General features: G+C 36.6%; 1 protein-coding gene across 1 annotated transcript in view; it reads left to right on the top strand.

The window, feature by feature from the left end:
- Window positions 1-861: 861 nt before the first annotated feature.
- The window catches only part of PDHX (pyruvate dehydrogenase complex component X), a 57,560-nt gene continuing 30,745 nt past the window's right edge, over window positions 862-27,676 (top strand). Inside the window, exons 1-5 of the mRNA XM_058161648.1 lie at window positions 862-1,022; window positions 4,968-5,051; window positions 9,867-9,967; window positions 16,909-17,099; window positions 18,675-18,773. Coding sequence (XP_058017631.1) covers window positions 881-1,022; window positions 4,968-5,051; window positions 9,867-9,967; window positions 16,909-17,099; window positions 18,675-18,773 — 617 coding nt within the window. The 5' untranslated portion in view covers window positions 862-880. The remainder of the gene's footprint in view (window positions 1,023-4,967; window positions 5,052-9,866; window positions 9,968-16,908; window positions 17,100-18,674; window positions 18,774-27,676) is intronic.

Genomic DNA, 27,676 nt, shown 5'->3' on the forward strand with positions numbered 1-27,676 from the left:
GTAGATTCATAAAATACCGCCTTGTCCATCCTTTCCTCGCCACCTGATTGTTTAATAGTCTATTTTACAAGCGGCTGGATGGCTTGTGTTTTTTCCTGAACATATCAAATGATATTTCCTTCTTTATATCCATTCGGTTATCTAGCAGAACGTGCCGGGTTAAAATTGTTTTTAACACCACCCCCCCAAGCATGTTAAACATCAGATTACTGGTGCCAAACTCTGTATTAAACACATATAAATTGCGATTGCCTTTACCCGGTACGTTCTGCTAGATAACCGAATGGACTTCTAAAGAAAGTTTTATTCTGCAACAACTGATTAAATCGAACTGATCAGGCAATTAATATTTACACACACACGCCCTAATTTGCTTCGATGTTTACTATTCTGCTGATAGGCAGTATAGAAAATGACAGAGATGCTATTATAGTATATTTCATTTTATATGCCCTTCGTGAAGTGGCAATAAAGAAATGAGGCTGGGAAGATTTTTGTGTCTCACAAACACACACGACTGTTTTACTCTTAAAATACTGGGAGGAAGTGAACTGTAACCCGGTACACACATATATAAGAAATTGGGTGAAGTTGTGCTCATAGTCATTTTTTAAAAAACCGTTGAAACAGAAAATATGTAGTGAAAGAAGTCGGAATCTGCATTCTATTTAATGCAAATTGCGCTTTAATAGGGCAAATTACACCTTCACAAAAGATTCCCCCCACCCTTCAGAGAATACGTGGCTGGTGTATGACTATCGAGTTCGTGCGCGAATTCAGGCAGAAAAGACACCTTGCCATGTGTCGGGCGGAGAGAAATACTATTTTCAGGCAATGCGATAGACAGCCTGGCCTCGGAAGGGGAGGGAAAGGGGGAAAAATGGCAGCCTCCTTGTGGCTGATCCACCACTGCAGAGGGACGATCAACCGCTTGCTGGGCAGGAATTTAATGCGAGCGCCCCTCGGTTCCTTAACCCAGGCGATGGGTTGCAAATTCCTACATACGACCCCGGAAACCTTGGGTGAGCACCTGACTGTTCCCGGGAAGATTGCTCTCTTAGTCATTTGTTGTTAAGCCGGGGGTTCGGCTTGGTGAACCGCTGAAGGTAGCAAGGATGGGGCTGTGCTTCTGTAGGCGTGGTGGGTTCAAGAAACTGGCAAGGAATAGGAACGGGTGCCAAATAGCCAGGAGGATGTGGAGCGGAATGCAAAGTTTGCATTGCTTGGCTTCCGTGGTATAAAGAAGGACCTTGCAAGTGGCTGAGGCGGCTCGGATGAGCTTTAGGCTTTCTATTAATGTAGATCCATTTCTTTCAGTCCCTTGAAGGTTTCCTTTCAGAATCAACGAACTAATTTTAGAAGTTTGGCTTCCTGATATAACGTAGGCCACAGGGAGAACTATCTATTATAGGGTTAAATCGTGCATCCCAAGATTGGCTTTTGTGAAATGAAATGTTTATCAATAAGCATATTTTACATTCTCCTCTGGAATATGTCCTCAAATAGTTAATCGTGTAGGGTAAATATTAAATATAGAGAAGCAAAGCATTGCTGCCATATTTTGCTCCACATTACATATTAAGGGGAAGATTTGCCAAATAGTGGGAAAAAACACTGCTAAGTTCAGGCAGAATGCTAAAGGTTAAAATGTGTTTTGATGATGCATTATTTTTATAGTACAGCTATATTCCATACTTAACAATATTCTTCATGCATATGTTATATTTAATAAGATCACAGTATTGTATATTGGTTCACATTAAGAATATATGTTCAGTATAAAAAGATATCCAGGCAAATAGAAATGGAAATAGAAATGGAAGTAGTGACAGATTTTATTTTCTTGGGCTCCAAAATCACCGCAGATGGGGATTGAAGCCAAGAAATTAAAAGACGCTTGCTCCTGGGGAGGAAAGTTATGGCAAATCTAGATAGCTTACTAAAAAGCAGAGACATCAACCTGCCAATAAAAGTGCATATAGTCAGGGCTATGGTTTTCCCAGTTACAATGTATGGCTGTGAATGTTGGATCATAGGAAAGGCTGAGCGTCAAAGAATTGAGGCTCTTGAACTCTGGTGCTGGAGAAGACCCCTGTGAGTCCCTTGGACTGCAAGGTGATCAAACCGGTCAGTCCTAGAGATCAACCCTGACTGCTCTTTAGAAGGCCAGATCCTGAAGATGAAACTCAAATACTTTGGCCACCTAATGAGAAGGAAGGACTCAATGGAGAAGAGCCTAATGCTGGGAAAGATTGAGGGCAAAAGAAGAATGGGACGACAGAGGATGAGGTGGCTGGATGGAGTCACTGAAGCAGTAGGCATGAGCTTAAATGGACTCCAGAGGATGGTAGAGGACAGAAAGGCCTGGTGGAATGTTGTCCATGGGGTCGAGATAGGTCAGACATGACTTCACAACTGACAACAACAACAACAAAATAAAAAGATAAAATGGCAGATGATTAATAGGAATTATATCTGACTATGATGATTGAGGCTTATTTCCAGATAAGTTCTAAAGTGAGGATTTAATAGTCTTACATGCTTGAACCAATCTCTCTGTGCATGCAAATGTTTAATTGGTATATTACTTTTTAATAAATTCACATACAGATTTTGTTTTAAAATGAACTGTTGGTAGTCCTCAACATACAATCAATTGCTTAACAACCATTCAAAGTTGCAACAGCTTTGAAAATGACTTTGTAAAATATCATCCCCCATCACTCTAGTCATATTATGGCTTTTGGGGTAGCTGACAGCTGGCTCACATTTCTATCCTGTTACCAAGTGCCTTGCAGTCATGTAATTGCCATTTGTAATCTCTGCCACTTTCCCTAGAAAGTCACTGAGGAAGCTTGCAGGGAAAGTTGGAAGCAGAGGGAACGGGGGAACTACAGATTTTAATCAGTGTGAGTCTCTCATTGATGATAGTATAAGCAGTTAAGCATTAAATAAAGGATCAATGCAAATATATAAAATATCTGTCCTAATTTGGTTCCAGGAAAAAATGTGTTGTTTTGCAATTATCACTTTTTTGTCCTTAAGATTCCTGGGTATTCATTCATTCAGTGGAATGATATTGTATGTTGTGCATAAAGGCTAAAATAGATGTATCCACCCAACATCCCTGAACAGCTGGAGTCTCACAAGATCATAAACTGTTAACATTATTATGTACATTAATATATACATTATATTAATATGTGTACACATAAACATACACATTATATTAAACATTTTATATGCTGCCCAAGGCAATTCCTCTTCTCTCTTCACTCAATGGGGCTGAGGCAAGCCAAAAGGTTAAACCCCCAAGGGCTAAAATGTCATTGAATTGCTGAATCTAGCTTGTCAATCATGCAGCATTCTTGGCAGCATTGCCTTTTTCTGAAATGTTTTTTTCAATGTACTTTTGTCTACAGTTATGGAGTTTCCTGATGATCTCTTTTTTTCAAGCTTTAATAAGTCTGTCCCTCATGGCTATATCTCTGTTATGAGACTTAAGGGAAAGTGGACTATACCATTGTGATATCACTTCAAGGTAAAAGATTACCTTTGAATCAAAGCCTATGTCTCAAAAATTTAGGAAACAACTTTCAAGAATAAAGTATTTACTTCAATTACAAGTTATTCAGATTGCAGTAGGCGATGAAAAATTCCACGCAGGTTGATGAATATGCTTGAGAAGGATGATCTACATGGTTGCAAAAGAAGAGAGATTTCTTCTTCGGACCTGCCTTTTCCCTGTCAATCCATTAGGCAGAGGTGGGCATTTTGTGGTGGGCTTGTTCGGTTAGGAGGAGTGGGTTTCTGACCCTCTTCTGCTAGCATAGAATTGCAAGCTAATTTTTTGGGGATGGGTGGGGATGGAGGATAGGTAAATCATTTACAGTCTCTTATTAGAACTGAAAATAAAGCCCTTGGCAGGTAAGTCTCTGTAGATTCTGTCCACTCACAGTCTGATTACCCATCTGAAATGATCACATTTCACAATACAATCCGCTTTTGCAACTTCGTGTCAAACTACCTTTCTTGCTTAATCTACACCTATAATTTCTTTGCTACTTCTAACACTACTAAATAATATCACAGGTTAGTTACAGGTAGTACTTGACTTATGATTAATTGCTTTAGTGACCATTTGAAGTTTTGAGGGTCTCTCGGGGGGTACTTATGACCAGGATTCAAATTCTGATGGCCCTCCCTCCCCAATAAAAACATGTTCACACTTTGGGTGCTCAGCAGTTGGCCCACATTTATGATCATTTGCAGCATCCCACGGTTAAGTGATCACATTTTATAATGCAGAAAAGATTGCAAAATTGGTCAGTCACATGGGTCATCCGATTTACAACTATCATGACTTACAATTTACAAACCAGGCTCCATTATGGTTGTAATTCAAGGACTACTAAGTTTTTCTTTATAGAGTTGTATTATTTGGATTTGTTATACATTGCTTTAGCCTAATGTGGGATCAATATGCAACATTACACTAAAAATCAATATCCTACAAAGTCCGCAGTCAGTTAGACCATCAGCAGTGTTTTTGGAAACACCAAAGACAGACTGAGAATGTTTTGCTTTCCTTTCTTGTGTCAGATATGACATAGTTAAAAGTAATTTTTGAACACTGATGGAATATATTTTGTTTTTCAGAATTTAGCTTTGTATTTCTCTACTCCACTTTTTAATACATGGTACCCAGTCTACCTTTTCCATCGCCAATGAGTAGCTGTAAGGATATGACATTAGGTCAACTAAGTTAGCTTATGGGGCAACTTTCTTCACAACCTCGAGTTACTCTTCCTTCACTTAAGATTGTCATCATAGCAGCTCCTTGTAGAATCACTATACTATGAATTACATTTAGCACACATGGTTCTATGAATTTGGTACTGAGAATTTGTTGACTGTTCTCATGAAACTGAAACAATATGATGATGATACATTTTTGCTCCTGCTAGGTATCGCTGCTATTAAAATCACTATGCCTGCTTTATCACCTACAATGGAAGAAGGAAATATAGTGAAATGGCTGAAAACAGAAGGTAAGTCTGAACTATTAAAATACTGTCCTGAACATTGAAATATTTTACCTTTTCCAGTACAATCTACTCCTGTATACTTGTTCCATAAAAAATAGATTATCATTATGCTGCTACTCCCTTATGACTGATATTTGTTATTGATTTAGTATGCATAATTCTATCAGTTTTACAAAGTATTGAAGATCTCATTAATTCATATGTTTATTAAATTTGCATTTTCCCATTATAGGTTTGGTTGGATGTATGGTTTAAACAATTTATGATTATGGTATAAACTAGCTAGACGCCCGTGCTTCGCTATGAAACTATGTGCTCGGGCTTTATAAATTGACACTTGCAGCCTGAAACTTAATGTAGAACGTGTAACTCCGTAGCATCAGAGTGTTGTAACAGAGGGAAGAGGGGGAGTACAATGTCCCAGCCCGCAGCATCCATCGGTAGTCATTTGGCTAGCATCCTGTCAGTGTATGAGAGAGTTGAGGGGTGTTTGGAAACTCAAACAGTATTTGGTGTGTGAGCAAGAAGGAGACAGAAAGGAGGCTGGGCGTGGCTTAGCTCAACTGTTCTGTAGTAAAGCTGCTTTCTGCTGTGAAAGTAAAACTCCTCTGTTTGTGTTTTGCATTTGGAACAGATTTCTTTTGAGGTGGGGAGGGGGAGTAGAATTCCTTAGCATCAGAGCATGGAACAGATTTCTGAACTTGCGAATACACAGTAACAACAAACCTTGGTTTACACCTAAACTTAAGCAGCTACGACATTCCAAAGAGGAAGCCTACAGAAAAGATGATAAAATGCTGTACAATCAGGCCAGAAATGCACTAACAAGGGAGATCAGAGCAGCAAAAAGAAGCTACTCTGAAAAGCTAAAGAATCAGTTTTCAGCAAATGAACCAGCAAACATGTGGAAAACTCTTAAAAATATCACCGGCTATGGCAAACCTCCTTCCCAGGCTGAAGGTAATCAACAACTGGCAGATGACCTGAATGAGTTTTACCGTAGGTTTGAAAGGAAACTACAGCCACCTATCTCCACAACCCCCATCTCAGACACACCAACAACAGCCAAGCCTCCTACAACTGACCCCATTTCATTGGGTTCACAACCCCTAGTGATCACAGAAAAGGAAGTGCAGGACCTATTTCACAGACAAAAGCCAGGAAAAGCTCCAGGCCCAGACAAGATAACTCCTTCTTGCTTAAAAGTCTGTGCTGACCAATTGGCCCCCATATTTTCAATAAATCACTAGAGATGTGTTATGTTCCTTCTTGCTTCAAACGCTCTACCATCATCCCAGTGCCGAAGAAGCCCACCATCAAGGAACTGAATGACTACAGACCAGTTGCTTTAACATCTGTAGTCATGAAAACCTTTGAAAGGCTAGTGCTTTCCTACCTGAAAACCATCACGGATCCGCTGTTAGACCCCTTGCAATTTGCATACCAAGCAAATAGATCAACAGATGATGCTGTTAATATGGCTCTGCACTACATCCTACAACATCTTGAGTCTCCAAAGACCTATGCAAGGGTCCTTTTTGTAGACTTTAGTTCAGCATTCAATACCATCATTCCAGACATTCTTCTAACTAAGCTAAACCAGCTACAGGTACCGGAACAGACTTGTAAGTGGATCACAAACTTCCTAACAAACAGGAAGCAGCAGGTGAAGCTAAGCAAGATCACATCAAATACCTGTACAATTAGCACAGGGGGCCCCCAAGGCTGTGTGCTCTCCCCACTTCTCTTCTCTCTGTATACCAATGACTGCATCTCCAATGATCCCTCTGTTAAGCTACTGAAGTTCGCAGATGACACAACAGTGATTGGTCTCATTCGAGACAATGATGAATCCGCATATAGACAAGAGGTCGAATGACTAGCCTTGTGGTGCAACCAAAACAATCTGGAACTGAACACACTCAAAACCGTAGAAATGGTGGTAGACTTTAGGAGAAACCCTTCAATACTTCCACCTCTCACAATATTTGACAACACAGTATCAACAGTAGAAACCTTCAAATTTCTAGGTTCTATCATATCGCAAGATCTCAAATGGACAGCTAATATCAAAAACATCATTAAAAAAGGACAACAAAGAATTTTCTTTCTGTGCCAACTCAGTAAGCTCAAACTGCCCAAGGAGCTGCTGATCCAATTCTACAGAGGAATTATTGAGTCTGTCATTTGCACCTCTATAACTGTCTGGTTCGGTTCTGCAACCCAACAAGAAAAACACAGACTTCAGAGGATAATTAGAACTGTAGAAAAAACAATTGCTACCAACCTGCCTTCCATTGAGGACCTGTATACTGCACGAATCAAGAAGAGAGCCGTGAAAATATTTACAGATCCCTCACATCCTGGACATAAACTGTTTCAACCTCTACCCTCAAAACGACGCTATAGAGCACTGCACACCGGAACAACTAGACACAAGAACAGTTTTTTCCCGAAGGCCATCACTCTGCTAAACAAATAATTCCATCAACACTGTCAGACTATTTACTGAATCTGCACTACTATTAATCTTCTCATAGTTCCCATCACCAATCTCTTTCCACTTATGACTGTATGACTATAACTTGTTGCTGGCAATCCTTATGATTTATATTGATATATTGACCATCATTTGTGTTGTAAATGTCGTACCTTGATGAACGTATCTTTTCTTTTATGTACACTGAGAGCATATGCACCAAGACAAATTCCTGTGTGTCCAATCACACTTGGCCAATAAAATTCTATTCTATTCTATTCTATTCTATTCTATTCTTTTTAGGTGGGGAGGGGGAGTAGAACTCCTTAGCATCAGAATAATAATAATACGTTATAGTATTTCCTATAATATAGGAAATACTAATGTTCTGATGGTCATTTCGAAAAATCCTTTCTTAGTGACCACCTAGAAGCCAAGAGGTACATACATGGCAAATTTCAAGTTTGTAGGCTTTTCGTGATTAATGCGTGAGTGGTTTTCACTTTTATATATATAGATGAAGGTAATTAAATTATGTAAACGAGAAACATATTAATTCATTTTCTATTTATACATAAGCAGTATTCTAAGGAAAAATTGAAAAATATTTAAGGTTGCTGATGTAACTAAAATCTCATGGTGTAATTATAGTAATGGTTTGTATTACAGCAAATGGAACAAATTGCATTTTTGAATTTACTGAATAGATAAGTACTTCATTATTTCCTTGTCCTCCTTTTCCTTTTTTTCTTCTTCAGATTTATTATACATTCTTCTAAATGAAATGTCTGCAGAGATCTAATACTGATTTCGAAACATTTCCCAGTGGCTGTTGTTTATTTGTGCCATTTCAAAGGAATATGATCTACTTACATCATTACCCTTCAATATTCTCTGTATTTTATTTTTACATAATATAACAGAGGAAGTAGATGTCAGAATTGTACATGTCATTTCAGTGACCTAGCTGTTAACATTCTGAACGTAATTGTGCAATATTTAAGTCTTTGACGTGGGAAATAATGAGAAATCAAATTTAAAGCTTAGGCAGGTCAGTTTGCTTTCTTTCAGTAAGACAATTAAATGACCTTTTCCTTTTTTAATAAAATCATCACTGTACACAATGTCAGTCAAACGACAGCGAATCAAACCTTTGTTAGTACAATTTTCCAGTTACTGAATATATTAGATATTTTGACTCCAGAACCATTTAGGAACTTAACCAGTTTAGTTCATTTTAAATGGAAAATGTCTAACCAACTTTTAGTTAATGAAGAATTCTGGATCAATTAGCGCAATAACACAGAAATCAAATGGCATATTTAGGAGAAAATGCTAGCTAAATTATTTCATTTTAAAAATAGTATTTTATATAGAAATTCCTATTAAGTTCTTCCTTTTAAGTTATGAAGTTAAGCATATAAATTAAATCTTAATAGGATTTTTCCTCCCTTTAGGAACTTCCAAAGCAATTTCAGATTACTTTTTAAATTTGTTTTGTGTGAGTGTATTAAAAAAAGGGAGAAACGGATAGTACTATTTAGAGAGATTTTTAATACTAAAATATTAGATTGCATGAAATTTCTGTTTGCAAGCTCATTGCAATTTATTACTTACGATAATTTTGTTTATTCTTAACTACCTGGCATCCTTTATTGACACAAGATAGTAATCCCTGTCTTTTTTTTTTTTCTTTACTCTTAGATAATTTTGGTTTCCTTCTCTTCTTGGGAACATTGCGTTATTTCTTATAGTTGCCCTGTTAGTACTTTTTCCTTTTAATCCTGGGTATTGCTATGAATGTCTTTCTGTAAACTTCCTTCGACTTACTCTCATTCTTCATTTCTGTTGCTGAGTTAGCCTTCTGAGAGTTGCAGTCTTAACAGGTATGGAAAGAAATACATTGGAGAAGGGCTAATACAGATCAATTAATCTTTCGATACTGAATTTTATTTGCAAGCAATTCTAATACAGTTGGTTGTACATCAGCCAATGATCAATATCACTTTTTCCTACTCTCACTATTTTTTACATATGGGCACAAACAATAAAGGTAAGGGCGTCATTTTTACTCAGTGCCACAAGCCATATTAATTTCATCCTTAATTTACCTTATTGATACCATTTATTTTGTATTTGTACTGAAATGTACTTTCTTTATCTAAAAACAAATTATTTAGTATCTGTTCATTACAGTTTTAACAAAACTCATTGTGTTTTAAGTTAAATGATTTTATTTTTACATTACAAACTATAATTTAGTTTATAAACTTAATATAAACTATGAATGAAAACATATGAAATTTGTTGAAAAGATTGGATTTTATTTCATTTTACAGGAGAAACAGTGAATGTTGGAGATGCCCTATGTGAAATTGAAACAGATAAAGCAGTGGTTACAATGGAATCAAGTGAAGATGGCATATTAGCTAAAATAATGGTAGGAGTAATTTAAGTTATAATAAATTATGGTCCTTAGAACATTATGACCTTTAGAATATATATTTAAGTTTCACTAGACTTAGATTTATTTTTCATGATTTTAAGTATTTTATTAGAATTTTTTTACCTAGTATTCCAGATTAGGATACAACTCCCAGAATTTGAAACCACAATGATTGAAATGTATTTTTATTGCAATACATACAAATAGGAAGGATGCTAAATTGGAAGGGGGGGAATACAGAAACGAATGTGATTGGTTGTGTGTGTGCTTACATATAATTGGTCTTATTTTACTTTTGTGAAACTACTGAATTATTAGTATTCACTTGAATGAATGTTTAGATCTTGCATGACATTTATTTATTTATTTACTTAATTAATTAGTAATAATAATAGCAACAACAACAACAACAGAGTTGGAAGGACCTTGGAGGCCTTCTAGTCCAACCCCCTGCCCAGGCAGGAAACCCTACACCATCTCAGACAGATGGTTATCCAACATTTTCTTAAAAATTTCCAGTGTTGGAAATTCACAACTTCTGAAGGCAAGTCGTTCCACTGATTAATTGTTCTAACTATCAGGAAATTTCTCCTTAATTCTAAGTTGCTTCTCTCCTTGATTAGTTTCCACCCATTACTTCTTGTTCTACCCTCAGGTGCTTTGGAGAATAGTTTGACTCTGTCTTCTTTGTGGCAAATCCTGAGATATTGGAACACTGCTATCATGTCTCCCCTAGTCCTTCTTTTCATTAAACTAGACATACCGAGTTCCTACAACCATTCTTCATATGTTTTAGCCTCCAGTCCCCTAATCATCTTTGTTGCTCTTCTCTGCACTCTTTCTAGAGTCTCAATATCTTTTTTACATCGTGGCGACCAAAACTGAATGCAGTATTCCAAGTGTGGCCATACCAAGGCATTTTAAAGTGGTATTAACACTTCACGTGATCTTGATTCTATCCCTCTGTTTATGCAGCCCAGAACTGGGTTGGCTTTTTTGGCAGCTGCTGCACACTGCTGGCTCATATCTAAATGGTTGAGCCAGCTAAATTGATATGGGTACCAGCTCACTCTCAGTGACTCCAGGCGGCTTACAAAAATAAAAACCCAATAATTTTCTTCTTTTCTATGATATCTAAAGTTGTTTTTTGAATATTTGCTATTTTAAAACCATAATTGGCAGAATTTAAAAAAGATACTATATTGAAATAGATTTACAGATTTCTGCAACAATGATCCAACAGCAGTCCCACAAGTCTGCTCAGCTGGACTACGATCCTAGAAAGTATTTTATTTCTTTGCTTTCAAGTTACGTTTATTGAATTTTTATTTATGATCATTCGTTTTAGGAGGACTTGTTATTTTAAAATTGTGGATATAAGGCATGATAATAAACATAAATCATATGGCTAGAAATCTAAACTCTGTAAGCTGTGAAGAAATCAAAAAAATTATCCTAAGAGCATGTGAATAATGCCATTTTGAATTGAAAATATTGTTCGTGGAAAATTGTCATATAAATAAGGAAATAAACTTTTAATGTGGACTAATATGATCGCAGTTAGCAGGCATATATTATTTAGTTAGCATATATTATTTAATTTGTGGGTATACTATCAAATCGGGATGCGGTGGCTTAGTGGGTAAGATGCTGAGCTTGTCGATCGAAAGGTCGGCAGTTCAGCGGTTTGAATCCCTAGTGCCATGTAATGGGGTGAGCTCCCATTACTTGTCCCAGCTTCTGCCAACCTAGCAGTTCGAAAGCACGTAAAAAATGCAAGTAGAAAAATAGGGACTACCTTTGGTGGGAAGGTAACAGCGTTCCGTGTGCCTTTGGCATTGAGTCATGCCGGCCACATGACCACGGAGATGTCTTCAGACAGCGCTGGCTCTTTGGCTTTGAAACGGAGATGTGCACTGCCCCCTAGAATTGGGAACAACTAGCACGTATGTGCGAGGGGAACTTTTTCCTTTATCTATACTACCAAATCAGTATAGACTTGTGGCAATTTACAAAACAACTAACAGAGCATCTAGTCTTTCCCTTCTACAATACATTGAAAAATACTGTTTGCTATTGACTTGTTAACAATACATTTTCATTGAAGTGTAACACATTTGAAATGTTAACCTTTTTATTAGTTTAAAATATACATAAAATATATTTGGTAAAACAGTTTATTATTCATATGACTCTTTATAGGCTTGTTTTGGTTTCAGAAAATGATTGTTAGCTGAATCGGACAGATACCTGCTCTTGAAATCATGCAATTATAAATGTTGCCTAACAACCTGCTTTGGTTTGAGAGAAACATGTTGCACATCACATAATTCTTAGGTTGAGTAAATATCTTTTTTGCAATGCCAATATGATGAGTAGTTGTAAAAATAGTAGTGACTCAAATATTTGTAGATTAAAAATACTACTGATGAAGGAGACATGACAGAAAAGATCACTAGCCATTCAAAGCCTTGTACAAAAGCACTTTTGTTAGCGTATTTTGTACAAAGTCTTAATTGTACACACTATTATAACCATGTTAAAATCCTATTATACCAATATCATACTGTAAAGTTGCTTCCTGTATACAAATTTAGATCACTTCACTGTTTCACCGGCTATGGCAAACCTCCTTCCCAGGCTGAAGGTAATCAACAACTGGCAGATGACCTGAATGAGTTTTACTGCAGGTTTGAAAGGAAACTACAGCCACCTATCTCCACAACCCCCATCTCAGACACAGCAACAACAGCCAAGCCTCCTACAACTGACCCCATTTCATTGGGTTCACAACCCCTAGTGATCACAGAAAAGGAAGTGCAGGACCTATTTCACAGACAAAAGCCAGGAAAAGCGCCAGGCCCAGACAAGATAACTCCTTCTTGCTTAAAAGTCTGTGCTGACCAATTGGCCCCCATCTTCACCCATATTTTCAATAAATCACTAGAGATGTGCTATGTTCCTTCTTGCTTCAAACGCTCTACCATCATCCCAGTGCCGAAGAAGCCCACCATCAAGGAACTGAATGACTACAGACCAGTTGCTCTAACATCTGTAGTCATGAAAACCTTTGAAAGGCTAGTGCTTTCCTACCTGAAAACCATCACGAATCCGCTTTTAGACCCCTTGCAATTTGCATACCGAGCAAATAGATCAACAGATGATGCTGTTAATATGGCTCTGCACTACATCCTACAACATCTTGAGTCTCCAAAGACCTATGCAAGGGTCCTTTTGTAGACTTTAGTTCAGCATTCAATACCATCATTCCAGACATTCTTCTAACTAAGCTAAACCAGCTACAGGTACCGGAACAGACTTGTAAGTGGATCACAAGCTTCCTAACAAACAGGAAGCAGCAGGTGAAGCTAAGCAAGATCACATCAAATACCTGTACAATTAGCACAGGGGCCCCCAAGGCTGTGTGCTCTCCCACTTCTCTTCTCTCTGTATACCAATGACTGCATCTCCAATGATCCATTTGTTAAGCTACTGAAGTTCGCAGATGACACAACAGTGATTGGTCTCATTCGAGACAATGACGAATCCGCATATAGACGAGAGGTCGAACGACTAGCCTGTGGTGCAACCAAAACAATCTTGAACTGAACACACTCAAAACCGTAGAAATGGTGGTAGACTTTAGGAAAAACCCTTCCATACTTCCACCTCTCACAATTGTTTATTCTTAACTACCTGGCATCCTTTATTGACACAAGATAGTAATCCCTGTCTTTTTTTTTTTCTTTACTCTTAGATAATTTTGGTTTCCTTCTCTTCTTGGGAACATTGCGTTATTTCTTATAGTTGCCCTGTTAGTACTTTTTCCTTTTAATCCTGGGTATTGCTATGAATGTCTTTCTGTAAACTTCCTTCGACTTACTCTCATTCTTCATTTCTGTTGCTGAGTTAGCCTTCTGAGAGTTGCAGTCTTAACAGGTATGGAAAGAAATACATTGGAGAAGGGCTAATACAGATCAATTAATCTTTCGATACTGAATTTTATTTGCAAGCAATTCTAATACAGTTGGTTGTACATCAGCCAATGATCAATATCACTTTTTCCTACTCTCACTATTTTTTACATATGGGCACAAACAATAAAGGTAAGGGCGTCATTTTTACTCAGTGCCACAAGCCATATTAATTTCATCCTTAATTTACCTTATTGATACCATTTATTTTGTATTTGTACTGAAATGTACTTTCTTTATCTAAAAACAAATTATTTAGTATCTGTTCATTACAGTTTTTAACAAAACTCATTGTGTTTTAAGTTAAATGATTTTATTTTTACATTACAAACTATAATTTAGTTTATAAACTTAATATAAACTATGAATGAAAACATATGAAATTTGTTGAAAAGATTGGATTTTATTTTCATTTTACAGGAGAAACAGTGAATGTTGGAGATGCCCTATGTGAAATTGAAACAGATAAAGCAGTGGTTACAATGGAATCAAGTGAAGATGGCATATTAGCTAAAATAATGGTAGGAGTAATTTAAGTTATAATAAATTATGGTCCTTAGAACATTATGACCTTTAGAATATATATTTAAGTTTCACTAGACTTAGATTTATTTTTCATGATTTTAAGTATTTTATTAGAATTTTTTTACCTAGTATTCCAGATTAGGATACAACTCCCAGAATTTGAAACCACAATGATTGAAATGTATTTTTATTGCAATACATACAAATAGGAAGGATGCTAAATTGGAAGGGGGGGAATACAGAAACGAATGTGATTGGTTGTGTGTGTGCTTACATATAATTGGTCTTATTTTACTTTTGTGAAACTACTGAATTATTAGTATTCACTTGAATGAATGTTTAGATCTTGCATGACATTTATTTATTTATTTACTTAATTAATTAGTAATAATAATAGCAACAACAACAACAACAGAGTTGGAAGGACCTTGGAGGCCTTCTAGTCCAACCCCCTGCCCAGGCAGGAAACCCTACACCATCTCAGACAGATGGTTATCCAACATTTTCTTAAAAATTTCCAGTGTTGGACCATTCACAACTTCTGAAGGCAAGTCGTTCCACTGATTAATTGTTCTAACTATCAGGAAATTTCTCCTTAATTCTAAGTTGCTTCTCTCCTTGATTAGTTTCCACCCATTACTTCTTGTTCTACCCTCAGGTGCTTTGGAGAATAGTTTGACTCTGTCTTCTTTGTGGCAAATCCTGAGATATTGGAACACTGCTATCATGTCTCCCCTAGTCCTTCTTTTCATTAAACTAGACATACCGAGTTCCTACAACCATTCTTCATATGTTTTAGCCTCCAGTCCCCTAATCATCTTTGTTGCTCTTCTCTGCACTCTTTCTAGAGTCTCAATATCTTTTTTACATCGTGGCGACCAAAACTGAATGCAGTATTCCAAGTGTGGCCATACCAAGGCATTTTAAAGTGGTATTAACACTTCACGTGATCTTGATTCTATCCCTCTGTTTATGCAGCCCAGAACTGGGTTGGCTTTTTTGGCAGCTGCTGCACACTGCTGGCTCATATCTAAATGGTTGAGCCAGCTAAATTGATATGGGTACCAGCTCACTCTCAGTGACTCCAGGCGGCTTACAAAAATAAAAACCCAATAATTTTCTTCTTTTCTATGATATCTAAAGTTGTTTTTTGAATATTTGCTATTTTATAAATATAAATATTTATACCAATATCATACTGTAAAGTTGCTTCCTGTATACAAATTTAGATCACTTCACTGTTTGTGATACGAAACCTTCAGTTGAAACTTCCTGCTTCACTATGCTATGCAAATGAGTATCAAAGACAGCTTGATATATGAATGGATTGTAAAATATCTTTCTGGGCAGTTAAGAAGAAATCAAGCAAGAAAATGCCTGTCTGGAGTTTAAGATAATAGGGCTGCATCTAAGATAATGGGACCTATCTTTCACAATGGAAGATTCACACTGTTGGCGGTTCCTTGTGAAACCATAATGTGTAGATTGTGTCAATCCTTCAGAGCTGCATCATCAGAGTTTTTCTTTCAGTCAAGACCTTCATCTTCTATGAACCAGTTTCCTGCATAAATTTTATTAGAACAATTGAGACTCTTAAGAAGCAAAAACCAGTAAATATTTCTTAACAGATGATACAGTATAAATAATATAGAAAGTAAGGTCTTTTTCTAAAAGGGTTTGCATTAATTTTTATTGGCATTCCTTTCTTTGTTTGTGTTTAATGGATCAGTTAATGTAGCTTTATCACAATTAGTTTTAGGCCTTTTTCTTGAAAGGTCTTTTATTCTACTTTTTTGTAATTTCATTGAAACAATAAAATGTTAGTGATTTTTAGAATGGGCAATAGGTTATCATTTTTCTCGAAATCAAGGAAAAATTGGTATATTTAATTTTAACTATCTCATATGTTGTTATCTTTAGTTACAGGAAGATAAATTTCTTACTATATTTATGAATTCTTTCTAGTAAAGATAACTAACAGTATTTGAAAAATGAGATGGTAATGAGAGGAAGTGTAACTGGACAGAGAGGAAAAGGAGAAAAAGGAAGTCAGGTGCCAACAAGGACTAAATTTACCAAACAGACATTTACTCATTCCAGAGATCTGCAACTAGTTGTAGTTCCTGCTCCTTAACTGTCAATTTTCTGTTTAATAGCAAATGTAAGGCTCCCCCAAACCTCAGTCACATACAGTTCCCTGAAGATGGGCTCCAGGATGAGCCCAAAAGCTCTGAAGACAAAATCTCTGGTCCCAATGACCAACCCAGATTGGATCCTGTTAGTATCTTAGTTTAATTGTATGTTTGCAGACTGGGATTGATTTAATTTTTAAAAGTGGTTGTTCACTAAATTTTTTTTAAATTTACATTGCATAAATGATGCAAAAACATGGTAATTTCATAAGTCTTAAGCATTCTGTTTTCTGTTCCATTTCAGAAGGAAGAGGGAAGTAAAAATGTGCGCTTGGGTACACTAATTGGTTTGCTAGTAGAAGAAGGACAAGACTGGAAGCAAGTTGATATACCAAGTGATGTACCCTCTGAGCCTGTGACATCATCAGCATCAACAGCCTCTTCCCCAAGTCTCCCATTAGCTCATAAAATAGAAGAGCACCAAGGAAAAGGAGAGTAAGTCTCTGGGTACCTCATGAACTGATGTATTTCAGTACATATATCTACTGAGTCTTCTATAGAATTTTGTATTTGTGTGAGAAACTAGATAGTTCCTGATGCATAAAAATCCATATCTTAATATCCTATTCTAAAAGTTGCAGAATAATCAGGAAATAATCAGAGTTTATATCTTCGCCTAACCTCTCACAGCAATTTGTACTTTGTATTCTAATAATAGAGTTTATGGAAACCTAGAAAATTCTAATTTCAGTCCATTTATTCTTAGTGATACCAGCAGTGCTATAGTAGTAACTATAGCTCTAAAAATTATAGATCTCTATGCATTATAGAAATAGTAAATGAAATAAGTGGAAATACAACCCTTTACATCAGTACATTTTTGGGTGGAAAACTTTATTTATTTACAGTGTTTGTAGAAGACTGACTCCAAGAAACTAACCACCAAAACGACCGATATATCAATAGTCAATTTGATCTATTCATACAAATCCATACAATCCACAAAACAACAATAAAATATTCCAGCAGCACAAATTTACTTCCTAGTATGTCAGTATTATTGTGTGTTAGATATCAAAGGCCTCAAAATGTTCAGTCATGACTGCCATACAAAATTCAGCAAGCATTAGTATCATTTTCATCTCCAAGGCAAGGTGTTCCATATCAGGGGCATAGATGCAATAAATCTTTTCCTATATAATTTACTATTGAAATATTGGCTATCTTAACATTTCAATGAATGGCAATATAAGAATGACCAGGCTGTGGACAAGGTAAATTAATACATGGCTAATGTAATGACTCTAGACAGTTAAAAAAAAAGTACCTAATATTTTATCCTACACACTTCTGATCCACATTGCTTAATTCTTTTTTAATTTTAACTCATAGGATGTCTCTAATATATCCCAATTTGATGTTTTTCCATTTAGTTAAAAATGTTAATAGGTTTCAGCTTTTGGCTACAGTAGTATCTTTTTTTTAAGTTGCCGTATAACATTATAGTTTATTAAAGGATGAAATGGATAATTCCTTTACATATTCAAAAGGTAATTCCTTCTGAATATGTAAAGGAGGAAATATCAATAATTGGAGCAAATTGTTATCAGTTCAGGAATTATTACATATTACATTACATTACATTATATTACAAATATACTTGCAATAAAGCAGCATTTTCTTTGAAGATGTATTGAACTGTCATACTTATCATTATCATGTTGACTAGGGTTAATGGATGTGTTGGATACCAACACATCTGGAAAGTACCAGATTTTGAGTGGGGGGAGGGTTAGTTTGTGTCTGCAAAGTGCTGTTAAATATGTTTTTTGTTGGCTATTGCTTCTCTGGATAAATTAATTTTACGTTTAAGAGGTTGTTGTGGAAGACGTCAGTATCGCTTTAATAATTAGAATTGTTTTGGCATTTAAATTTTAGAAAAAATTAAGAATGGTGTATACTTAATTAAGTATATATATATTTAATTAAGTAAGTATATATATATTTAATAAATGCTGTGTTACTTTTTTGTATGTACCCATTTAATACAGCTATACCTTCGCTTTTTAGGTTTCGCTTAAGCCCTGCTGCCCGTAATATTTTGGAGACACACGGACTTGATGCAAGTCGTTGCACACCCTCGGGACCTCGAGGAATTTTCACAAAAGAGTATGCGAAATGTGAACTTTTTCTTTATGTATCATATTCTATAAAATTTATTCCTTCTAATTTTTGTAAGAGTCAACTATACCAGTTGATATCTTACTTTCCTAGCAAATGGAACTTTGTACTAGTTGTAATAAGGTCAAAAACAGGAATATGGGGATGAAGGAATTAGTTCGTCAGTTGAAACTATGAAGACAGTGATATAGAAGTGCCATGACAGTATTTTAAGTTACACACGGAGTAAAACCTTATGGTGAATCACATGGGTACAGAAATAATAGAATGTAGATGGAAAAGAAAGGGGAAGAAAGTGAAAGGGAGAGCCAGTGTTTTTCAAATTGACATCTTAAGATGCAAGAGTTTACAGAGCTGAGCAACTACTGTACCATGCCAAAATTAAGTTTAACCAATGGTGGGGTTGCTACCGGTTTGCCCCGGTTCACATGAACCGGTAGCAGCAGGAATGGGAGGTTCCGCCCACCCGCCTGGACGTCATCAAATATGCTCTGCGCATGCGCAGAAGCTTCTGCCCATGCGCAGAAGTGGCACACAAGTGAGTGAAGCGAGCACGTGTGCACGAGCAAACCGGTAGCAAAGTTAAGTGAAACCCACCACTGAGTCTAACAGAAGGTTTGGCAGAATTCAGGGAACAGAAGAAAAAGGTCATCAAAGAGATGGATGCTCTTTGTGGACTGTTCAAATCCACAAATCAAGTGGACTATTGCAATGTATTTGGAAGAGCAAGAGTTATTACCAGGGACAAGCAGGCATCTTCCAAGATAGTCACCAAAGGTCAAGTCTGAGTCAGACTAAAGTTATACAGAATAAAGAAATTATGCAAACATTTAAAGCAGCTGATTTTTGTTGGAAAATGGAAACTTCAAAATTGAGCCATACAGACTTCTCTTTCGCAAGGACCAAAAGTTTTTCTTTCATCCAGCTACTCAATGGCTGCCACAATTGCGAAAATGCTATGCTTTGAAAGATGTTGTTAAATCAGTTCAGTTTCTGATTCTATTTCTAGAATGGCGGGGCCATTTATACAACCAAGTGATCCTACCAGGGTTGCATTGCTCCTACTTGCACTGAAATTAATGGAAAGATACTTTGGAATGATGGATCTTGTATGGAGCTGTGTGTCCTACAGACTCCTTGGTAATAAAAGATTTTAGATCTTAAGCAAGAATCCTTACCCAGCGTTTTCTAAATCAGTTATAATAGTTGAGATTTCTATGCTTAGATTTATGAGTGATTGTTTCATAACTCTTGGCTTTTTCTTTCTATTAATAAATGAACTGCCTTTCGTAACAAAGCACTTAAATATTACTAACTTCTCAGAGGTAATGGGAAGCCATCCGCTAAGATAGCGCCAATACTGAAATGGCATAGTAGATCTTTGTATTAAAAATGAATAAACACAACCTTTATTTTGTTCTTGTTGTGACCCAATTTAGATAGAAGAATAAACTGAATACATAATATCTCACATGTAATAGTAATTATGAAGAATCTTAGTAATTGTAAAAACGTACGTCTAATTTATAGTATATAATTAATTCAAGGCAGATGGCAAACTTCTATAGATTACTGAAATGCCTACAGTAATTAATTTTTCCTAGTAGCTATGGACATGTAACACAGATTTTTGTACAAGGACAAAAATTAATGCTTTTTATCCTTAGATATGTCTTTAACTACTCATCCACATCATGAGTTAAGATAAGAGCAAGTCATATTTTCATTATGTTACCTGATGATGGAGGTATCATATGGCAGATAATTCTTACCACCTACCCTCAATTGTTTATTATAGCCAATAATGCTAATTAAAATAAAACAATAAGCAATGGACTATTTGATGTTGTAGGGTTTTTTCCCCAAGTCTGAAAACTGCAGGTGGCAGCAAAACACAATTTTCAGTAAAACTTTATTACAATAAAAGGCACACTACAGTGAATGAAGCTAAATTTCTTGTGCTGACTCTCACAAATTACAATTTTTGATAGAAGTTATATTTCATACAGAGCACATGTTTCAACAAATCTGTGATATTGGATTTTATACATTTGTCAATTCTGGTGTTTGTTTTGGGAGAGAAATCTCTGCTTTAAAATGGTGTTTTAAAAAGCCCCCTAGAAGTAAAATTGGTAAATAGGTTTGCATTTATTTTGTTCATCATCATGAACCTTACCTAATCTACTGATAAGGCATGTCTTGAGAATGTAGAAGACTGCATTTTGTATTTTTCAGAATTGGCAAAATGAATTGAGGAATTACTCATGGTGAAATTCATATTTAATTGAAGTCATTGGCAAAACCGTCCTTGATTTTAATAGTGCAGTTGTGTTACAGTAATTAATAACTAAAGTCCTAGATATCACAGATAGATTCATTCATAATAGATAGATTGACTATGTGCTATCAAATCAATGTTGACTCTTAGTGACTACGTGGAGCTTTTCCTAGATTATCTATCACCAATCTGGTCCTTCAAGTCTTCCACCCTTCACCATTGTAATTGAGTCCATTTACCTTGCAGCTAATTGTCCTCTTTCTCGCCTCCTTTCCCATCATAATAAATTTCTCAGAGGAGCCATATCTTTGTATAATGTCTCCAAAGTTTTGATTTGAACCTGTTATTTATGCTTAAGTGAGAACTCTGGATTGATTTTTTCAATGATCCATTTTTTGGTTTCCTTGACTATCCATGATATTCCGAAGAACCAGCTTTCAAAATCACGAACTTTCCTTCTAGCTTCCTCCTTCAAAGTCCAACTCTCAGTTCCATAACCAAAGAGAAAGTATTGCCTACACAATTCTGATATTTGTAGGTATCTTGACATTTCCTAAGCCTTTCAGTTCTGTCCCACCAAATGCCAATCTGATGTGTACTTCTTGACTGCTGTTTCCTTACCGTTGAAATTATCCAATAATTAAATTTATTTATTTATGTTTCATATTTCTAAATATCTTTTTGATTAGTTCTAAGGGTTATCATTAGCTTGGCCCTCTTTATATTTAATCCTTCTCCCATGTTTTCTCTACGATCCTTGACTTTCATTACTAAAGCTTACAAATAATTTGTATTTTCTGCTGACAGTGTAGTATCATAAAATAGCACAAGTTAATGATGTTTCTTCCTCCAATTTAAAACCACACTCCTCTCCCTTCAATCTAGCCACCCTAAATATTCTGTAAATAGTTTGAATAAATAAGAAAAGAACATACAACCTTATCTTACTCTTTTTGCTGATCTGGAGGCAAAATCTTTTTTTCATGTTCTGTCCAGATTGGAACTTCCTGACCTGTATATATATATAGGTTTTGCTGAACTTGTTCATAAAAAAGCAGCTGCATGTAATCTACAAAAATCATAAATGAAGCAATTGCATTTTATGGGAGACTTGAGTTTTACAAAAAGGCCATGTGTGTAATATTTAGTAATTTAAAGATTTCTATAAGTAATGCATTACTTTTTAAAACTCTGTAATTATATTTTTAACTCTATTTTCATATTTTTAAACATGTTAATTATTCTGCAGTAGCATGAAAAAAAGAATAGTATTTTGCAGATTAAAAATTAGGATGAAAATCTCAATATTCAAATCTGTATAAATTAAAACAAATAATGAAGTTGATGGTATAAACTTTCTACTGGATACTTTAAATTCCTCATTATTTCTGATTATCTCTGCACATAATAGTAATTGCTTTTTCAGTTAAGAAAATTGTTTTCCATAAAATTTTACTGCTTTATTAAATAAGCAATTAAAATAGCAATTGTTCCATAATATGAATGTTAAGTTTTTTTCTTTTATATATATTTTATCAGGCGCATATGCTTGCATTACCAGTGATGTCGATGTGTAGTGTAATTTTTAAAAAGTTTTATTTACCATATTTTTGTTAAACATATTTCAAAACAGTGCATGTAGTTAGAAAAACATAATTAAACAGAGAAGGAAGAAAATAGTGGAATTGTTTCTCATTGTTTTGGAGCCAGTGCGAAGGTATGTTTAGGGTTGCTGAACTGAGAGCGCTCCGCTCAAGTCTACATTTAGCAGTGGAATCTTAAAGGATGACTTCACACCAATTACTATTTCTCAGCAAAGTTCAGGGTTATTTTGAGAAACAAATAGGAGGACCTAGTGGATATACAGAGTTCCTAGATAATCAGAAATAAGGAGCAATTTAAAGTCTCTAGTAGAAAGCTTATACCATCAACTTCATTATTTGTTTTAATTTATTTTTAATTTAAGTTCCTAGAGGCAAGGCAAGATAAAATTCTGACAAATAAACAAACTCCATTGGATCAGACGAAAGATCCTCCCATCTTAAGAACTGTTTCTAACTGTACTTCATTCCTCTTTGCCTTGAAGATATACCACTGAGAGTTATATTATCAGTGACCATTGATGTCCCATTTAATTGGCTTTTCCAATGACTGCTAAGAGACATACTATATTCTCCACAAAACTGTAGATGTTAATAAGCCATCTAAACTAGCGGTCATCACCATGCAGGATTTGTGGATGAATTTCTTCTGCATATTCATCCATAGTCACAAGTCAAATTAAGGATTAATTAAGAAAACGATGCAATTTTTAAATTATTATTACCACAGTTAAGAAGACAGAATCCAAATTCAGGAAGGAGGGGGGAGAGATTTTTTCTCTCCTGCTTAACCAGCATTAGTCATTGTTAGGGTATTGTTAGATTTTGATGTTTGCTTAAAGCGTACAGTAGCTGATAAGGCAGTTCACTCCAGAGGGGGATGGAAGAACCTGATTTCTGAAGAAATCAGCAAAGCATCTGCTATGGGTTAAGCTTGTTCTAAAAAGAAGCTGTCAGAAATTGCCTTTATTGTTTCCCAATGTGCTTAAATAAATTGGAGTAATGGTTTGAAAAGATATAATCCATTAGATCAAAGAGAGGGAGAAGAAATGAGGACACATATCTTGGCAGACTAGATGATGTAAATGAATGAACCCCTCAACAAAGAAAATCCCATTCCTGCATAGAACAGCTTTCTGTTTTCTATGCAGTTGTGTTGAAAATGCAAGACAGCAAATGCAGATGAATAAATTATGCTAATCTCCAAAGTGAAACAAAAATTAAAGTGACTGGAAAGACTATTCCTCATCCCTTTTCTTTCCCTCTTTGTTACCGGAAATGCTGTTGTAAATTGAGATTTTGCTTAGTGGGTTCCACCTTTGAAACATTTGTAGAGGAATTGATTTTTATGTATTACTCTGATCTCTTCGTTTTCCTCCTCATGATTAGTTGAAAGAGGTTACAGTACTGTCAATGCCACCTTTCCCCAAATTATTTATGGCAATGGTTGCACTCAAACCAAATACTTAGCAGGAATTAACTCAAAAGTCAAGAGCTTGACCTGTGCCTATTACCAAAGTCTGAATTTGGAAGCAAGTGGGAAGCATATAATAGCTTCCTTTTTTAGTAGTTTTAGGAATTTCACCAACTTCATCCCACACATTTTTGTGGCTGAAGTATAGAGTTCAGTCAGAATACAGCTGGGAGCCACCTTGGAGGTCTTCTAGTCCAACCCCCTGTTCAAGCCAGAGACCCGATACCATTTCAGTCTTTTCTTTAAAACCTCCAGTGATGAATCCACTACAACTTCTAAACTTCCTACCAGCATGCCAGCATTCCTGCCTTATTTTGTGTTAATACAGCCTTCCAAATGCACCAATCAAATTATTGAATATCCAGTTTCTAGTACTGGATTTTCATATCATGCTAATAAATACAATATATTATACTTCATATCCCATATTGTTATACCTTACTGCAGAGTTCCCCAACCTTTTTGACTTTGTGAACTGATAGGAAGGGAAGAGAGGATGGTTCCACACACGCAACCAACAAGTGCATGCAGCTTCATTTGCTTGAGCAGCAGGCAGGCACACACACGCGGTGGTGGGGTTCAAATAATTTAACAACCGGTTCTCTGCCCTAATTATTTCTTCCAACAACCAGTTCACCAAACTGCTCAGAAAGTTAACAACCGGTTCTCCCGAAGTGGTGCGAACTGGCTGAATCCCACCACTGCACACACGGCTCACGCAAATGAAGCATGCATACATGTGCTCACCCTCGTGCTCATACAAATGGGGATGCACATGCTCGCATGATCCAAATGGCTTATGGACCAGAAGTGGGGGTTGGGGACCCCTGCCTTAGTGTATAATATAGTGTATAATATATGAATCTAGTTTATGAGTTTTATTCCACCTAAAAAGGTTACTTTTAATAGGATAATTTAAAGTGTTTTTGGTTTTTTTTGCAAAGATTTCCATAGAACCTAAGCATAACAAATGTAGTCTGTGTCTGGTTCCATTTTTCCAAAATTGAAAAATTCATCAGTAATTGGCCATTACCTTTTGAAATATTACCAAGACCAAATGGCTGTTAGTGTTTCAACTATTCAGATCTGGCAATATTCCCTCATCGACCTTGGATGAGGTTCCACTTTCCCTTCAAGGTCGGTGTGCAATCTGGAAATCTTCCTGGATTAGCAACTTCTGCTTAAGAGTTGCACTTTTTTCTAGATTGGGACTGGATTGGTGGGCTTTAGGTAGTCTCTCATGCCCTAGTCACCTCATCGCTTGATTACTGCCACACGCTTAACATGGAGCTGCTGTTGAAATTTCAGCTGGTACATAATACAGCAGCTGCAAGTGATGTGCATTTCTTAATGTGCCATGTAACATCCCTGCTTCACAAGTTGTACTGTTTGCTAGTTTGTTTCTGGGTGTGATGGTTACCTGTAAAAGTCTTCATGGCATAAGGCCTGGTTGCTTCTTGAACTGCCTGTCTCCCATAGTATCTGCCTAGCCAATTTGATCTTCAAGCATTGGCACAATCCAGGTTCACTCAATTAAACAATACCATTTCTCCAGGACCTCAGAAGCATGCCTTCTCTGTAGCAGTGCCTTTCTCTCTAGAACAAATTGGAACAAAGTTCCCTTTGAGATCCAGATGGCCTATGCTCTGTTGCTAGTTAGAAGAGCTATGAAGACCTGGTTCTTCACCCTGGTGAGAGAGAATGAAATCCTTGCTTTGTTCCATCCAGTCTGTCATTCTTGCCATCTTTTATTGTGTTATTGTAATTTCTTTGCTGTAACCTCCTCAGAATCATTGGGACTTGGGCTGCATACATGTTTAATACATAATCATTAATGATCAATAAACAACAATAATAACCTATAATAATGTAACATATTTTTATGAATAAATAATACAATAATATAAATGTAATATAATTATTTATTAAACTTGTATGCTATCTGATTCCCAATGACTTTCAATAATATAATTTATTGTATAATATATCTAGGTGCTTGTCTGGAAACCCAGAGACTGTAACTTATAGTTCCATCTTAGGCATAAGAGCCTACTGGGTGGCCTTGAGCAGTCACTCTGTCTTGACCCAATCCACCTCACAGTGTTGTTGTTGGGTGTTGGGGGCCAAGTAAGAATATTAAGTACATTGAGTTATATATAAAAATAATAAATATGGATTATAAATAAATATTGTAAACTCAGGAAGCTCAAACTGCCCAAAGAGCTGCTGATTCTGTTCTACAGAGCAATTATTGAGTCTGCCATCTGCACCTCCATAACTGTCTGGTTTGGCTCTGCAACCAAACAAGACAAACACAGACTTCAGAGGATAATTAGAACCGCAGAAAAAACAATTGCTACCAACCTGCTTTCCATTGAGGATCTGTATACTGCACGAGTCAAAAAAAGGGCTGTGAAAATATCTATAGACCCCTCATATCCTGGACATAAATTGTTTCAACGTCTACCCTCAAAAAGACGGTTAAAGGGCAATGCACACCAAAACAACTAGACACAAGGACAGTTTTTTCCCAAATCCATCACTCTGCTTAACAACTAATTCCCACAACTCTGTCAAATAATTTACTAAGACTATATTATTATTATTATTCTCTTCCTTACTAGTATCTATTTCTTCCCACTTATCACTATAACAATGTTGCTTGTATCTTTGAATTATATTGTTTTTATTTATTTCCTAGTACGATTTAATAGCTTATTAGTAACCTTGACTATTACTAAGTGTTGTATCTTTTTATTCTTGATGAATGTATTTTATTCTCCTTATGTACACTGAGAGCATATACACCTAAGACAAATTCCTTGTGTGACCAATCACACTTGGCCAATAAAGAATTATATTCTATTCTAAATAAATATTGTAAACTTGAAATGCACAGGGGGACAATTAGTTTTCATTTCAAAATATAGTACGATGAAATGCCACTGCAATCCTTTTTTAAAAAAACAAGTTTTATCTCGCCCTCTCCGGCGAAATTGAGTGCGGCGGCGGTGGGGGTGGGGAGGCCGCCGTGAAGTGCCGGCTGGGGCCGGGATTGGCTCCTGGCCCCCAGCCGGCACTTCACGCGGCCTCCGCCGCTCGCACTCAATTTCGGCTGGAGAGGAGGGCGAGAGTGACAAACAAATAGAGTTCTTCTCGCTTGGCGTTGTCACTCGCCCTCCTCTCCGGCCGAAATTGAGTGCGAGCGGCAGTGGGGGTGGGGAGGCCGCCGTGAAGTGCGGCTGGGGAGCCGGGATTGGCTCTGGGCTCCCCAGCCGGCACTTCACGGCGGCCTCCGCCGCTCGCACTCAATTTCGGCTGAGAGGAGGCGAGAGTGACAAACAAATAGAGTTCTTCTCGCTTGGCGTTGTCACTCGCCTCCTCTCCGGCCGAAATTGAGTGCGGCGGCAGTGGGGGTGGGGAGGCCGCCGTGAAGTGCGGCTGGGGAGCCGGGATTGGCTCCTGGCCCCCAGCCGGCACTTCACGGCGGCCTCCCGCCGCTCGCACTCAATTTCGGCTGGAGAGGAGGGCAGAGTGA

Source organism: Ahaetulla prasina, chromosome 1 (genome assembly GCF_028640845.1).
Source record: "Ahaetulla prasina isolate Xishuangbanna chromosome 1, ASM2864084v1, whole genome shotgun sequence".
NCBI classification, from domain to species: Eukaryota; Metazoa; Chordata; class Lepidosauria; order Squamata; family Colubridae; genus Ahaetulla; species Ahaetulla prasina.